General features: G+C 38.9%; 2 protein-coding genes across 2 annotated transcripts; one reads left to right on the top strand and one right to left on the bottom strand.

The window, feature by feature from the left end:
• Positions 1-773: 773 nt before the first annotated feature.
• Positions 774-4510, bottom strand: LOC117116075 (lactase-phlorizin hydrolase-like). Its single transcript, XM_033260018.1, has 4 exons — positions 3605-4510; positions 2992-3220; positions 2146-2368; positions 774-1511 (listed from the first exon to the last, which is right to left on the bottom strand). Exons 1-4 carry the CDS (start codon positions 4459-4461, stop codon positions 1246-1248), a joined length of 1575 nt encoding a protein of 524 aa, XP_033115909.1. The 5' UTR covers positions 4462-4510; the 3' UTR covers positions 774-1245.
• Positions 4511-5705: 1195 nt separating this feature from the next.
• On the top strand, positions 5706-9007 carry LOC117116074 (lactase-like protein). The gene is made up of 2 exons (XM_033260017.1): positions 5706-7231; positions 8143-9007. Exons 1-2 carry the CDS (start codon positions 5881-5883, stop codon positions 8424-8426), a joined length of 1635 nt encoding a protein of 544 aa, XP_033115908.1. The 5' UTR covers positions 5706-5880; the 3' UTR covers positions 8427-9007.
• Positions 9008-17573: the final 8566 nt, after the last annotated feature.

Genomic DNA, 17573 nt, shown 5'->3' with positions numbered 1-17573 from the left:
CGCGCCAGAAAGTTACAGAAAAGCGAATAATTCATAATTTATAATACGATTGAGCAGTGGCGTATCTATGAAAGTGGGGTCTAGGGGGTCCGCGTAGAATACGCGTTCTCCCCCCCCAGGCGCCCCCAAAAATTACGGTCAAGTAGTTTAAAATCACCTCAAATCACCTTATTTTGCAAGCTACACTCCATGACCTAATCATCGATTCCCGACGATCGACCACCCCATTTAAAGATTTCTAGATACGCCACTGCGGCTGAGTCCACCCGTGGCCTATGACCCTGGTGGGGGTCCAGGGAGAGATTTGAGAGGCTCATTTTAATCACTTGAATCTTCAGTATCCATCCATAGGCCTATACAGCAGAACGCAACGCGACGAGGTACGTGTGTGCTATAAAGTGGTATGGTATGTGTTTGTTTTAGTCTTTAATTAAGTTTGTTGAATGTATAAATAGGACTTACGTATTTGCTTATATATTCACTTATTAAAGCCTAAAAGTCTGATCAACCTATGGCGAAGCTAATCACTGCTTAATTGTAAATTTCAGGAAGAGGAACAAAAACAAAAATTGAGAGATAGAAAGACATTTACAGTATAACAATAAAAAGGTCAATGCATTTTAGAATAGATAAGTGAGTATCGTTAATTTCAATATGCATTGAAATTTTAATATTTAGTGGCAAAACGGGGTGGGATACGTTCCCGTGTGCCCCACTAGACCTGCGCCTGCGCTGGGTACACAAGTTTAAATGAAATAGGCTAGATAATAATGTAGTGGAGTGAACCTTTTATTTCTAAGCTACGTAGCTTATATGTAGCAACTGGTAAATCATAGGAAATAATAGGGCTATTCAAATCAAGTTTTTGCTGCTTAGAGCGGCACTAGAAGACAAAAATAATGTATATGTGAAAATTTTTCTGATTTTATTATATACACTACAGCTTTATCAAACACGTTTATTATTTAATTAATTATCTTTTCCATGCTTCGTGGTGTACGTGTACGTTTTTTTACTACTTTGTCGGGACCCATAATCACACTGAACTATCCACTGCCACAGTTGTGCCAAGTGTTTTGAAGCATGTCCTATAGAATAATAATGGTCAATTCAATCACAACATGACCCTAACAGGTTGCAACAGCAAAAACGACACATCGTAAAAGCTCATTTGTAGGCCGAAATACTTTTTCCTTGTGTTTATGTAACTACTTAAGATTAATACTTCAATGTTAGCTAGCAAACTTATCTAACGAATTGGATGAAAATAACCATGATTGATAACAAGACTGAGCATTTTGTGATGACGGCCGCACTTGGTACAAATGCGTTCGCATTGATGAGATCACGATAGAAACTTGCGGATTGTTTTGCAGTACGTGGTCTGTCCTCATCATCGAAGTCTACGTAATTCAGCCCAAACCGCTGGGTGTATCCTGATGTCCACTCTAAGTTGTCCATCAATGACCATGCAAAATAGCCGATTACTTTGACTTCATCAATCTTTATTGCTATGGAGACATATATAGTATAAAATATTATTAGAGGCGCTATCGTTTTAGGTTTAGTTTAGGTTGTTTATTGTTTACTATAAAACTTAATACATTATATCCATGACGTCATTACAACTCTCATTTGCGACTGTTGATAGTAGTGGCGTTTATCAATCTAAAGCTAGCGGCCCGGGTTGGGACATTCGGATATTAATCATTATTGTCTGCAGGACCAAAAACTGAACTTTAAAAAAACATCAAAAAATCCTCAAAGTACGGTACGCAATTAACGTTAAAACGCCGATTGGATGGGGATCCGCCTAGAACGTAGGCTTTACCCTCCAGAACCAGAAAACCCGAAGAAGCATTTGCAATGGCCCTCATGCCTATTCGTTTCGCCACGGGCTCATGATGAGTAAATACATGTCTCTCTCTTATTAAAGACTACCACCAATTAAAGACCACGTTTCTGTGGTTTCATATTAACAAAAATGTCTTTTATCCTTATTATTCTAAATAAAGACAAAGCTGCTGAATACCATGGAAACCCCGGTCTCAAAAGCGGTCTTTAATTGCAGGGAGACCTCTAATATCAGTATTTCATAATATAAATATTAGACCTAAAGATGGCAAGTTGATATATATATATTACCTTTAAGTACTTCATTGAGGTATGCTGAATAAAAAGTGATTCTGTCTGTGTCATCAAGAGCCTGATCATAAGGAGTAGAGACGCCGTTTTCAGTGATGAAAATATCCGGATTGTTGTATTCTGTTTTCACCCAGTTAAGCAGCTCTCTTAAGCCCCAAGGAACTGGTCGTAACCACGATGAGGTAGATGTCGGCCAGTCATCTGGTTGAGAACGAAAAACATCCTGAAGAGAATAAAATAAGTTTCTAATAGCCGCGTTTTATAGTAATATACTCATTTAATTCGTACATGTACATTATTATTTCATGGCATTGGTATATCTAGGAGTATTGAAACTGGGGTGGGGGCCCTTATGGAAAGGGAATGCGATGGTCAGGTTTGAGGGTTCGGTGATTATGTGAGGGGATTCTCGTTGGCAAAACAAGGTAATCTGAGGTGATTTTTTAATTACTTCAGCATATCTGTTGCTACGAAAATTTACATTGAATGGAGTGGGTGGGAGTTAGCTTTTTTTTAGGAGGCGTGAGGGGTGGGGAAGGTGGTGTATGCGTTTTCATCCGCGTACCCCGTAGATATGCCACTGTTCCAATGACAGAGTACGATACGACCTTTACTTTTAAATGAAGTGATCAATGCAGTATTACGCAATCTTTCTGGGCCAGGAGACCACTTCCTATTCAATGAACAAATTTGAGGACCACTGCACGTATACCAATATTTAAATGTCATTAATTCGATTTTAGTGGATACAACGTTGAATATGTACTATATTTAAAAATAATAAAAACAATAATTTTGACAGTCATTATTGAATATGATTTATGAATATATGATAATATTTCGTACCTGGTCTGCCTCATAATTTTCTTCCGAATTGACATTAGGTGCGTGTCTGCACACCGTACTCGTGTAAGCATTCAGTGCGAAGAAATCGTGAGTGCCTTTGATGTAGGCAACCTCTTCCGCAGTGAAATATGGGAGACGGGATGCATTCAGTCCCTGAGCTTTACTTTTGGTGTCCACCTGAGTTCGCATTTGCTCCGGATAATCACCATTAAAAATCGGATGAGCATACCTATGTAAGAAAAAGGAACTCATCACAGATGATGTTGATGCGTCAATGATGATGTAATGCGTCACTGTTGATGAAGCTAATGTGTCAATGATGATGCTAATGCATCAGCGGTGGTACTGACAAATTATTATTAATTCTCTTTATTGCACCAATCAATAACATAACATACATCAATAAAAAATGCAGAAGTAGGCGTAATAATAATTATTTAAAAAAAACACTGAAATTACAGTAGAGGATGTAAATGCAATACAATAGAATGAAATGTTTACAATATGCAATTTGCAAGATGAACCGACGTAAACGTCTTGTGCCAGACCCGAAGCAATTAATTACCATGTAAGTTCTTTGAAGTCGTCATGAAAGAGCTACGGTAGTACTCACCACCCTGCAGTGAATTGCATATACCGAATGGCAGCATCAACGTCCTCTTGACTATCAGCATTCTCTGGCATTCCATAGTCGGTACTTAGTGAGATGGACACTTTGCCTCCGTAAGAGTAATTCTCTTTGTAGGTGTGGTATGCCTTAGCGTGGGCCTTGATAATGGTATGTGCAGCTCTGTAAGGAGCATTGCCTGGGTCGTAGATACCAGGAGCAAACACAGCTATACCATACCCAAGCCACGTTACAACATACGGCTCATTGAATGTTATCCAGTAGTTGACTCTGTCACCGAAGCGCTTAAAGCATAAATCTGCGTAGTCATTGAAGAGATCCACCAGAGTCTCATTTTCCCAACCTCCAATGTCCTGTAGAGACTGTGGTAAATCCCAATGGTACAATGTGGCAACTGGTTCAATGTCAGATTCGATTAAGGCATCGATCAATTTATTATAGTAACTGATACCGGGCTCATTGACTGTGTTAATTGTTCCATCGGGCAGAATACGGGGCCATGAGATTGAAAATCGATAGTGAGATACTTTCATATTTTTCAAAATCTCCACGTCTTGAAGATAGTTGTTGTAGCTGTTGCATGCAACGTCACCAGTTTGTCCGTCATTTATTTTACCAGCGTGTGCAAATGTATCCCAGATACTAGGACCCTTGCCATCAGCGTCCCATCCCCCTTCTATTTGATAAGCAGACGTCGCCGAACCCCAGATGAATTCTTCAGGAAAGGAATCGTAGTATATAGCATCTCTCTCAGTGTCATTAAAGTAGTCTGGATAGAAAAACTCCTCTGCGCAAACCAAATACAGAAAACTGAAAAAGCTTGCAAAACGTAAAGTCTTCATGACTGTTGTATCGAAACAGAATGTACCTTTGTACCTTTGAGCAGACTGACTCTCGTTCTTAGGAGAGTTTTGCTAACTAATACCCATGCGCGGATTAATCATCCCCCTGATCTTTGACCAGTTATACTGCTAGCAAAGATACTAGAAATACAAGATAGAGTTCTCCACACAAAAAAAAGTGTTCCACGTTCCACCGAAATGCATGGTGGGAATATGAAAAATGGGACGCCCCCTACAGCTGGATCTAAAAAAAAACTTGTGCCAAACTTTTGTTACCAAGTCGTCACGTATTTTATTATCAATTCTGAACAAAGATACTAGATGTAAAAACAAACTGGAATAGACACCCAGACATTGACATCGGTGAATACATAACCTCCTTGGTGGCGGTAGAAATCGTTGCTATTATCCAAATAATACACAAAACAATTAAAGCATAATCATGAATCAGTAAAAAATAAACAATACAGCGCAGAATCGCATGGCCGGACGCACTCTTAGTGAAAAAGTTTTCCTCCATTAGTGGAAAAGGAAGGGCGCCTTTTGCGTCTGGATATAGAAGGGTGCCCTGTACGTTGGGCACGAAGTATAGGAAACTTGCATGGTTAAAAAGAAGGGCGCCGCCTACGTTGGGCACGACTTCCGCCTCATTTTTACAATGCGAGAATTCTATCTTGTATTTCTAGTATCTTTGCTGCTAGCCAACACATATCGTACGTGTTCCTGGCGTCATGCCTGGGATCACTGGCGGATCCAGGAATTCGTAATAGAGGGGACTCAAGGAGGAACTTTCACAGATTATTTTGGCACCTGAATTTAAATGTCATTTTTTTTTTCATTTTTAAATTTTTTTGGACACTACCTGCGTAGTGCCGCCACTGTAGTAGATTCAGTTCGCTTTTTGGTTTTTCTTTCTCTTTTAATGTTTTTATAACCCAATTTTCTTTTTTGAGTTTGTTTTACTGTTTCAATTTTTTGTTTCATTGTATATCTGTATGTTTGAGACATGTTCTAAATAAAGAACATGGTTTTGGGAGGAAATGAAAAAGAAAATAGATACAGCATCAGATTGTTGCAGCCTTTTTCGAAACTGCTTACTCACGACTGCATACATTTACAGAAGTTGATAATGCATTGACATGCAGTCTAATTAACCTTTCATCAGTTGTTATCAGTTTTAACTTTAGGGCAATCATTGTTTGCTTGACACTCGTGACGATATCCCAACATTTAGTTCAAATATAAACGCCCCATAAGCTGATGGTTTGTGTTTCCAAGGGGGTGTTTCGTAACGGGAGTCTAGTAGGTATAAAACCATAACAGATGAGATTGGTAACAATACAGATATCAGCACCATTGCCTTTAGTGCCTACAGTCGTACGGTACCAGTAAGTAAGCAAGTTTGAAAACAGTTGAAGCATGGCTGAAGCAACTTCAATCAAAATATTGAAATGTTTTGCGATTGTGTTAGTCTTAACAGTAACTTGCGCTTACTCTCAAGAACCAGAATTTGTATATCCAGATGTATTTAATGATCCCGAACGAGATGCATTCTTGTACGGAACATTTCCAGAAGGATTCGTATGGAGTTCGGCAACATCTTCATACCAGATAGAAGGTGCATGGGACGAAGATGGCAAGGGGAAAAGTATATGGGATACGTGGACACACGAAGGTGGTCATGTGAAAAACGACGACACTGGTGATGTTGCATGTGATAGTTATCACAAGATCAAAGAGGATGTTTCCATTTTGAAAGAAATGGGACTTCACCATTATCGATTCTCTTTTTCTTGGCCCCGAATTCTCCCAGATGGAACAATAAACAACATCAATGAGAAAGGTGTTGAGTACTATAGCAACCTGATCGACGCACTCCTCGAAGCAGATATCAAGCCAATGGTTACACTTTTCCACTGGGATTTACCACAAGCGTTAGATGATTTTGGTGGTTGGACAAACGAAAGTATCGTGGGTCTATTCAATGACTATGCAAATTTGTGCTTTGAAAGATATGGATCAAGAGTAAAATTCTGGATTACATTCAATGAACCATGGATTGTATCTCTCCTGGGATATGGAGCTGGTACCTGGCCTCCTGGCATCACAGAGCCTGGTACCACCGTGTACATAGTTACACACAACATAATCAAGTCACATGCCAAGGCATGGCATACATACGATGACAATTACAGAGAATCTCAGGATGGTCTTATTGGGATTACTCTGAACTCAGACCACATGGAGCCCTTTAACATGTCTAAACCAGATGACATTGTAGCTGCTGATAGAGTTCTTCAGTTCCAACTTGGCTGGTTTGCTCATCCAATCTACATAAATGGCGATTATCCTCAGATAATGAAGGAGAATATTGCTTACAAAAGCGCAATGCAAAATTATTCACAGTCTCGTTTACCAGAATTTACCGCCGAAGAGAAATTGTACATAAAGGGCACAGGTGACTTTTTTGGTCTTAACCACTATACTACTACATACGCAGTAACGTCTCTAACGGACACTGATGAAGCTAGTTACTGGACAGACCAGAATATTGCGTCTTGGAAAGATGAAGCCTGGCCTAAGTCGGGATCGGATTGGCTTCAAGTTGTTCCTTGGGGACTTCGACATCTAGTCAACTGGATTGACAATGAATATGGCGGAATACCAATCTACGTTACTGAAAATGGCGTCTCAACCCATGATGTATATGAGCTGGATGACGTCATCAGACAAAAGTACTATCGATCTTACATCAATGAACTGTTGAAAGGTACGCAAATAAATTTAAAACTTTTATTTTTAAAAAGAGAACTTATGTAGTATATCATTCTCCAATGACGATGTATAGTCGTCTATGTTTATAAACCATATAAACAGAAAGATTTCACATAGGCCAGTATGATATTTAAAAGTGTTATGATATTATCAGTTCCAATATGGTGACATTTATAACATACTTAGGGGAGCGTTGTCGCAATGACATGGTTGCTTCGGTTTAGGTTCTCATTATTGAGGATTGGAATCTCTCGCTGTGTATTCCGCTTGGTTCCTTGGGAAAACATTTTACCTCTTTTACAGTGGCGTATCTAGGGGAGGGCGAGGGGGCGCACCCCTAAAAAATACTCGCGCCACACCCCCAACCAACCAAAAAAAAATTACGGTCAAGTAGTTAAAAGTCACCTAAAATCGCTATATTTTGCGAATTAGCGCCCCTCAACTGATCATCAAGCCCTCCCCCGCTTCACCTTCGCGACCCCCGTCAGCCTCCACCCCTCCCCCCTAATTCAAGACTTCTAGATACGCCACTGCTCTTTTCATTCAGGAGTCTAGCATTGTGTGTTGAAATGAAATGAGAATAACGATGTGGCGCTTGTTTATTTTAGATTCAGTAGCCAATATATCAATGACATAGCCTTGTCCTACTGCCTCATACGTAGGGGAGTAAGAGGGTTTTTGGGTGTCGGGAAAGAATCCAGCTCGGAGGTTTTTCTTCTGAGCTTCTTGTTGCTGTGATTGTTAATTTCGGAATTTGGAAGTACAATATAATTTTGTAAAATTTCAGTTCGGTGCCCTGGCCACACCCTGTCCCGCAGCGTGCAGTTAAACGTTAACCCTGGTCCCCCTCTCTTTGTGTTTTACAAGTACAGCATTAACTCCGACAATTTTTTGTCTTAATTTCAGCTATCACGATTGACAATTGCAATGTGAAAGGCTACACAGCTTGGTCTTTGATGGACAACTTTGAGTGGGCTTCTGGCTACAGTGAACGATTTGGTATTCACTATGTTGACTTCAACGACGATGAACGCAAGAGAATTCCTAAAAAATCAGCGGAAACGTATGCTAAAATTGTGGCCGACAATGGTTTTCCATCAAGCGGCGGAATGAGGTCCATTGGCTGTGTGCAACTGACAATTCTCGCTGTTGGGCTTTCGCTACTTTCCAGCGTAGGCCTTATGGTGTAGGTGGTAGACAGCGGTCGGGTCCAACACTTCGGCCGATAAACCAGTTTGGAATTTGTGGAAGAAATAGTTTCCATTTTCTAAATATTATAAATGCAAGACAATGAAATCTAGTGCTCATGACTCCAATATTTAAATATTAGTGCGACAAATTACACCAAGAAAAAAAAAAGAATTTTAAATATTAGCTACCAGTTTATCAATTACTGCAATACTTTACTTCAATTCCAATGTTTTGTATTTTAGTTTTTTATGTTTTCGTTTTTGCCATATTATTATTGTTGTTGTTAGTATTATTATTACGGCAATCATGCCTTATTGAAGAACACTCATAGTTGTGGAATGATGTAAACATGACTTAGGCCTACTATTATGACGGCTAAGTACTGTAGTCACGGACCACGCCCATACGCTGCGAGTTATGGGTTGGTTATTCCCTTATATCCTTTACTGTGATAGAAGCTTTTTCGTGTTTAGAATAAAGTAGACCTAGTTATTATTATTATTATTATTATTATTATTATTATTATTATTATTATTATTTTAAGAGATCTAGTGAAATAAATTGAGAAGGCCTAAATTGACATTTATAGTTTGTTTCTTTTATTAATGGCATTAAAATAGCTTGTGCTGAAGTTAATGTGGCGTGTCCAACGTGTCACTCCACACTACAATAGGACCATGGTCACATATTCTTCTTCACAACACAAGTCATCACTTTTGCACCAATAAATAGTAAATCTATGACAAAAGTCACTCATAGAAGGGACATTTTTACAGTAGAAATTGAAAACAATAAAAAAAAAAGTATAATTTAAACATGCTTAGGCCTATTTCTTTATTTAACAAAATAGATTTTTAAATGGACAATTTACAATTTATTTTGAGTTCACAAAAAATCACAGAGACCCATTGAAATTAAATACAAAAATAGATAAGTGAATAAGGATTGATCATACTGTCTGGATTTTGGCGCTATATAAATTCCGTGACTGATTGATTGATTGATATTATAATAATATATGGATTGGATTTATTCGGTATATAGTCTCATTTTCAAGTCATAAAGCAAGCAAGCTAGCAATAATCATCTTATTCTAAAACAAGTATATTAGCGTATGTTACCGGTAGGCCTACAGCAAATGATTGCAGAAAAACAGTTTATTGTTTTAAACCTACGCAAATTATTGTCAAAATCCTATACTCATTAAGCTTTGCCTCTGAAAACGTTGATTAAACGTTGTGCCATCAATGGCGGGACAAATTGAGTTGAGCTTTGTGTTTAAACCCTGTCCGCAACATTAGCGTATCTAGGGGGTGCGCACGTCCCCCCAAAAATTACTCGCGCCCCCAGTCTCCTTCCCCCACCCCCAAAAAAAATCGCGGTCAAGTAGTTAAAAAACATCTAAAATAACCTTATTTTGCGAATTAGAGCCCTTCAACTGATCATCGAGACAACTACTTCACATTCGCGCCCCCACCAGGACCCCCATTTCAAAACTGCGAGATACGCCACTGCCACGCAGTCGCGTAAAAAGAGGCGGCTTCTTGCTTGCCTTCTTCGGGCTGGGTTAGAGACCAGTAAAGTAGGCCTACAGGAACACCCCCGTTTGGATTTTTTGACGTTTAAGAACGTATATTATTTTACATGATCTGCTCATTAAAAGGCCCCGGGCCCGGCCGAAACGATAAATGCAAGAATATCCATGGCCTCCAGGGCTTTATAGTCAATAGGACTTTTAGATTGTGTGGACGTGGACCTGGTTCACGTCGACTAGTCATGCGTGTCAACGTAGTCAACTATACCTGTTGAATACAAATGAAAACCTTTTAGATTTCAGTCGACATGTAGCGCGCGCTAGGCAACCTTATTAAGCAGCTGTGTCATGGCGAACCTTCATCGACTTCGCGAAATTGTCGTCTTTGCATATTCTACAGGTGTCTTGGACGAGGTGTCTTGGACGATGAGGAATTCATGTTTTTATACAATACAAATAAACCCAAAAATGCCGAATTCAGGTACCGAGATTATCAGAAATTTGATCTAGACAAGTACAACAATGATGAATGAAATGCATACTTCAGGGCGCATCCGGTGCGTCAACTGCGATGATGCAGATAGTTAACAGGCCTCCCCGGCCGGCTGCGCTCGCTGCGGTGTAAGTTTGCATCAAAGATACTAGAAATACAAGATAGAGTTCTCGCGTTGTAAAAATGAGGCGGAAGTCGTGCCCGACGTAGGCGGCGCCCTTCTTTTTAACCATGCAAGTTTCCTATACTTCGTGCCCAACGTACAGGGCGCCCTTCTGTTGCTAAGTATATCCAGACGCAAAAGGCGCCCTTCCTTTTCCACTAATTGAGGATCCTTATCATGATCATCATTAATGGCATGCAGCCTGTCTCTTATACACATCTATTTACTGATTCATGATTATGCTTTAATTGTTTTGTGTATTATTTGGATAATAGCAACGATTTCTACCGCCACCAAGGAGGTTATGTATTCACCGATGTCACTGTCTGGGTGTCTATTCCAGTTTGTTATGTCTAGTATCTTTGTTGAGAACTGATAATAAAATAGGCGACGACTTGGTAACGAAAGTTTGGCACAAGTTTTTTTAGATCCAGCTGTAGGGGGCGTCCCGTTTTTCGTATTCCCACCATGCATTTCGGTGGAACACTTTTTTTTGTGTGGAGAACTCTATCTTGTATTTCTAGTATCTTTGGTTTGCATTGCATGCACACTGGCGTAAGCACGCTCATGAATTTCCACAGCCTTTTTTGTGTTTACGAAGGCAGTAGAAATTACATAACTGCCTGTGCATTAAAAAGCAAATAATACAGATTAATTCAATACAAGTTAGAAACTTCCCCCAGACTCTTGTCTCTGCCTCAGTTGGACGAACTAGTGAATGCAGCGTTGCCACTATATTTTCATCTTCCATCTTTAAACTTCACAAAAAAACGAGGTGAACACATTCTCGATTTTGGTAGTGGACGAGGGAGACGACGTAACGCATGCGCAATGCCTTAAAATGACCTCATCACGTAGCAGTATGTCGACGTGCAAATCTAAAAGTCCCTAATGAGAGCTCCAACTTGTACATGTACGCCACAATTCCTCCGCACTGTTTGTCGTGTTAACCAAGGGATAACGGCGAATATAATGTATAGTTGTTTATCAACAATATTTTGAGTGGGCAAACAATCACACAAACCCACTTGAAATACAATAATAGATTCAGTGAATAATGATCGATCTACTGGGGTAGACATTATCATTTAGATATTTATACTAAATGTCGTATGGATTAGATTTATTCGGTGTAAACACGAAGGATAATCCACGAAAGTCCGAAGCAGACTTATTTTCAGAGGGGTCCTTCTGGTGGTGATTAAGCTGTGAAGTCGTCATATATTGTAACAAGGGGAAGTCCGAGAAGACCGTGCACTTTTTTATACCTGCATTTCAGCTCGGTAGTTGAACAAAAAAAAAATGAGAACAGCGGATAGATTTGAACCGGACAGCAAAGATATCCACGTTTATGCGTGCACACACAGAGTGGCAACCAGTTTAGCTGACGTGCAAGCTGTACTCTGGTGGATCAAGATGCAACTAGTAGGCTTAAAGCCCTGGTATTCAACATTTTCAAGCTGAGGTCATTTCCGATTTGTTGAGACCAGTGGCGGGTCGACATTAGTTGTGTATTTCCATTTTTTTTATGGCGGTGAATTTGAAATTTTTATTTTTTCTTATTTTTTTATTTTATTTAAAACATCTTTAGGCAGGAGAACATATACAGGCGATATCTTACACCACTGTTTTACAATATGGTCCTGCAAACACATAGTACAATAACAACAAAAATTAACCAGCACAGTACACAAAAAAAAACAAAAACAAAAAAACGACAGTTAAAACTTTGTTGGAAAACTATCCCCCGCCGACACCAACCCGGTACTTCTGAGTCAAGGTTTCCTGGGCCAGGAATTACGGCTCAAGGTTATGCTTAACTACAACTTAACTACAATATGCTAAAAACTATCCCCCGCCGACACCAACCCGGTATTTCTGAGTCAAGGTTTCGGGGCCGGGATTACCAGGTAGGAAAAAATACTGTACAATTACTTAAATAGATAAAAATGGTAGAAACTATCCCCCGCCGGACACCATCCCGGTATTTCTGAAATAGAAGGGGCCAGACAACAATTTTCAAAGATAGGGGAAATACCACCATATTAGGGCTGAGACAAGAAAATTTATGATTATGGCACCTCTAGTTGGTCGGAAATGTCACTCTCAGACTTCAAATTTTAATTTAATTTTCTTCTCTTTTTTTTCTTTAAGAATTTTGGGAAAAAAACCCCAAAAAAACCACACCTACACTCCAGGTTCTCCGACGTACAAAAACCAAATTCATTAGAGAGGGTGCACTTTATTGACTGTATAAAGTACGGTACTGTACAGTATACATAAAAGAGAGAGCATTCCAGCGGATGAGATTTACAACTTCTGAATTTGCCTGGTAACGAAGAATTCGTCGAGAAGTAGTCTGTATTTCTCATTTTTTTTAATTCTTTTGCGTAAAACTAAAATTCATGCCAATATTTTCCCATTGTTTATAATGAATAGAGTAATGCATATGCATTTTTTCTAAAAAGAAAAATCTTTTTTATTTAAATTTTGCCGGGAATGGGGCTGATGCTTGCCTTCTAATCCCAGGGTCCTGGGTTCAATTCCCGTCAAATAATCGTTCCATCATTGGCGAGTGTAGCCTATATGCCTACTTGTTGCAATGTTGTTGAATGTGAAGGAAGTAAAAAATGAATTTTACAGACTGATAGGCCGACATCTTTGAGAGTTGGCGTAGAGATATAATATAATCGCTGAATTTTAGCCTCTTCTGTTAAACTAACCTGTACGCCGACCTCAGTGATAAAGTCAGTATACTTTAAATTGGCATAGATAAAGTCAAATTAAGCTAGGTAAACGGTGTGAAATATTTTTTAATGATTCGACAATTATTTGGACAGATAAGGAAATATGAGCAAAGGAAATTGTGCCATCGAGTTCCTTTTACATACTGCCTGTACACTGACTTTCTTCATACAAAGTCAGATCACTTTGTTGTTGAAAAGGTCATAACTCTAGACTTTTCAGTGGGGTCCTTCTGGTTTGATTAGGCAGTACACCGAATCCGGAAGACAATCCCTTATATATTATTCCTCAAAGAATGACGGAATATCTGCTGTGTTTAAATAAACCCTATTCCAATCCTCAAGATGTGGCCTGGATAATCACGGATTCGTGCTCCTACGACCTAGGGGATGCATCCGTTGATTTTTGCACAAAAATCAGTTTACCATTTTCAAAAGAAACGCTCATTAAATTCAAGAATTTCATAAAATCGCCGAAAAGATTCTAGAATTTTTTTCATAATAGGCTAATAATAAATAATAATTGTGCATTACTACTGTCAAAGTAAGACCATTTTGAAACCGCATTGGGGAACAATTTCCAGGAATATAGTTTTTTTTTAATTGGTCCAATACATTTATGAAACACATACATATTATCCTGCTTAAAAACAAAGTGGCTTAATAATTAACTTATAATAGGCTTATTTATCTAACACAGTCTGCACATTGTTTCTACTATTTTTCCCCACTTACTATCAAAATTGTTAAATAAATAAACTTTATATTGACAATTACACATTTATTTAAATTAAACAATTTAAATTTAAATTTAGGAATCTAGAGTAGCTATATCCTTACTTTATACTTAGTCCCAACCTTGGTGCATGCTGAAGTGGGTGTTGAAACTCTTGGTACTTTCCCCCTACTTTTTCTTTTTGTAAATAAATTTTACATATACCGGTAGATAATCTACCAGTAGGCCTATGTAGAAAATACATTAATTTTTTTCTTCCTGATGAATTGTGGTTTTTCTTCTTTACTGGGGTGGGGGAGGGGCAAAACTTTTTCTGGGGAAATCCCCCCTCCCCGTAGTGCCACTAATGCCCCTCGGAATATTTTTGTGCCCCCACCCCCGATAAACGAGCTACGGGGCTGCGGCCCAAATCAATAAAGCCAGGTAAACAATTTGAAAACATTACAATTTTTAATGATTTGACAGATTTTCGGAAAGATAATTATCCGTCCGAAAATCTGAAAAATAAATATGAGTTAAGAGGATTGTGCAGTCGAGTTCCTCCTCCCACTCTTTACATTATATGCCCTGTACGCCGAAGATCATGTTGTTGTTTAAATATGAAACAAAAGGCAATAGCAGTCTAGACGATAACGTACACGCGGAAAACAGTTCCGAAAAATTACACATCCATTTGCCGTTTATTTTTTTAAATTTCAGACCAAGGCCGAGGGTATTGTGATAGATCATATTGATGACGCATCGCACCAAAACTCACCTATGATCAATTACTTTACAACTGATATTACGCAAAGGAGGCAGAACGTTTTTGAAAGTGGTGTTGGGGGGGGGGGAGCATTTCATAAGGTAATAAATCCAGTATGCGAGCGAAGCGAGCATCTAGGCTGGGGGCCCCCGGTGAGGCTCGAGGGGACGAAACCCCTTGGAAGCTAAGAATAATTGACGAAGTTTTTGTGAATTGTATTAGTTATTTTATAGGTATTAAGCTACTGTAAAATGACTTCATAATTTTTGTATTTTCGAGGTAAACAGGCTTTCAGTGTAAGTCGAGATTGCTTCCACGATCACAATGAATTATTCATGATGTGAGGGGTATATTCTTAATATTGATATGGTATTCTCCAACGAAACCTTCTCCTTTCCCCCGACGGATAAATATTACCCTTCTAGTATCCCAGCAATTGACACTGTCAACGTTTACTTAAAACCACCACACCGTTTTAACTCAACGTGCTCCCACAGTAAATTAATCTAATGGCATTCCAAATTTATCTATATAGAGCATTTGACTTATTTATAGAGGCGTGCCTCTCTAGTCTAAAGTTTAGTTTTTGGTCACTTGATCACTCCATGTTCACGCTGTTTATTCTCTCTCACTGCCCTATATCTCACCTAGCCTAATGTTTCTAATCATGCTTGCATGACTCCCAACTATCTGGCATTTTCTACCCTCACTCATTGGCCACTGAGGAAGGACTACTGTTTTCCGAAAAGCTCTGGTTTAATTTCTGACTGTTTACTTACGTTTACTTTTTAGCTGTTGCTTCCCGCAGCATTGTTGTTTTTCATTATTTTGCCTTTTAACACCCCCCACACCCAACACACACACACACCTATGTTATATTAATTTTCTTGTAAACCGTAGTCAGTTTGTTAGACTTAAGTTCAGGAGTTATTTCAGATTTAATGTTTACTAATGCCGGCGCGCCACAGAGCAGCTTAGTGTTAGCTCCCTTCCTCTATCCAGTAAATACTGTCGATTACAGAACTGGCAAAAAATTTGCTGATGAAACGTTACTACCCTCGCTGGGTTGATAAAAGGAGATGATGATTCTGGATATGTACAGGAAATAAACAGACTTGTGGAATATTGTAATGTAAATTTCTTAGAATTGAATGTTTCTAAAACAAAAGAGATTGTGATAACTTTCGTGTTAAAAAATGGCTTGAGGCTAGGGAAATAGTAATCAAGAATTCAATGGTGGAAAGGGTTTCTAGACAAGTATCTGGGGCTGTTTTTGATAACTGTCTGCCACGGGGGAAATATTGATCATATCATAAGGAAACTCAATGCATGTATATATGTATTGTTTACGTAAACTTCTCATTCAATGTCAGTATTCAAATTCTATGTTCTATTTATCAGTAATTGGTTCTGCCTGGGGGTATTGCTTATTGGCTTAGGGTGGGAATGTAAATAACCCAAGTAGTTCGGTATAACATTATCATCATTATGCCCAATCACAGGCCAGGATACTAGCTGCAGTAATATATTAATATATTTTGAACCGAATACTCCCAAACGACACATCCTCATAATGCATGTAACCCAAAGGTGAAAACTGATAAAAATATCGAAGTATATAAATCAAGTAAACCTCGATTTTCCACATAATTCAGCATAAATCTTTGCCTACACTATCAAATTTTATGTGACAAAAACATGTCATGTGCCCATATATCACATATCAAATTGTATCAAAAAAAGTTGAACGTGTTTAGCTCTTATGTTCCATTACATTATATGCGACGCTTTTTTTAAAAATGAAATTTGATAATGTAGACAAAGCATCCCCTCTCCCACTAGGGGGTTTTTCCGCACACGAGTTACGAGGGTTTGCCGAGTTGCTAACTCGGCAAAAACTCGTAGGACGATTCGGAAAGCTCGAGAAGAAATTTTTCAAAATTAGCGCCACGAGTAGATAACTCGTGGTAAACTCTAAGAACTCGTAGAGTACTCGGGGTGGTACTCCCACCTTGCTCGTACACTAATCTGGATACTCGTCGGCGGTTTTGTCATCTACGAGTTTGATGCGAGCACCTCGAAACGTACGAGCGCACCGAGTTGGCTCGTACCTAATTCGGTAACTTGATGACACTTACGACCCAGGGGCATGTGTCTACTTGCATTAGGCCTACACGAAGATAAAAAAAACTCTTTTGCAGGGGGCGGATCCAAAAAATGTTCGAAAGAGGGCGGGAAAAGCGATAGACAACACTACCCTGGGGGTGCGAAATTTTTGTTTTCAAGACGCCCGGAAATAACCCATGATGGACAGATTGAAAGTGCTCAAAATATTCATCATTTGTTAAAAGCTGGCAACAAGGTGAATCCTTATCACCAGCTCTTGGCTCAAACGGAATGGGCTGTTGCCACGCTGACTTTGGGATTTAAAGTGCCAAATTTGACCTAAAAAAAGGCAAATTTTACACGTTTTTACCCAAAAATCGTATTTTGAAGCTTGTACGTCCGCTACTGGTCTCCGTCTACCCAGTGATACAATGTTAGAATGCCAATGTATTCAGATTAGCTGCCCAAACAACTGCAGTTATATAAATGCAGTGCAAAAGAATTATCATTTCCAGTGCAAAAGAATTAGCATTTCCCGTATTTCAAATAAACTATAAAAAAAATAAAGCAAACAAAACATCAACAACAAATAATATTTATTATCCTTTTATTGGCAATTAAAAGA

This window comes from Anneissia japonica, unplaced genomic scaffold (assembly GCF_011630105.1).
Source record: "Anneissia japonica isolate Jap-2015-1 unplaced genomic scaffold, ASM1163010v1 scaffold287743_len2803612_cov181, whole genome shotgun sequence".
Lineage (NCBI taxonomy): Eukaryota > Metazoa > Echinodermata > Crinoidea > Comatulida > Comatulidae > Anneissia > Anneissia japonica.
The sequence above is the reverse complement of the archived record's forward strand: the minus strand, read 5'-3'. Positions and strand labels throughout refer to the sequence as shown.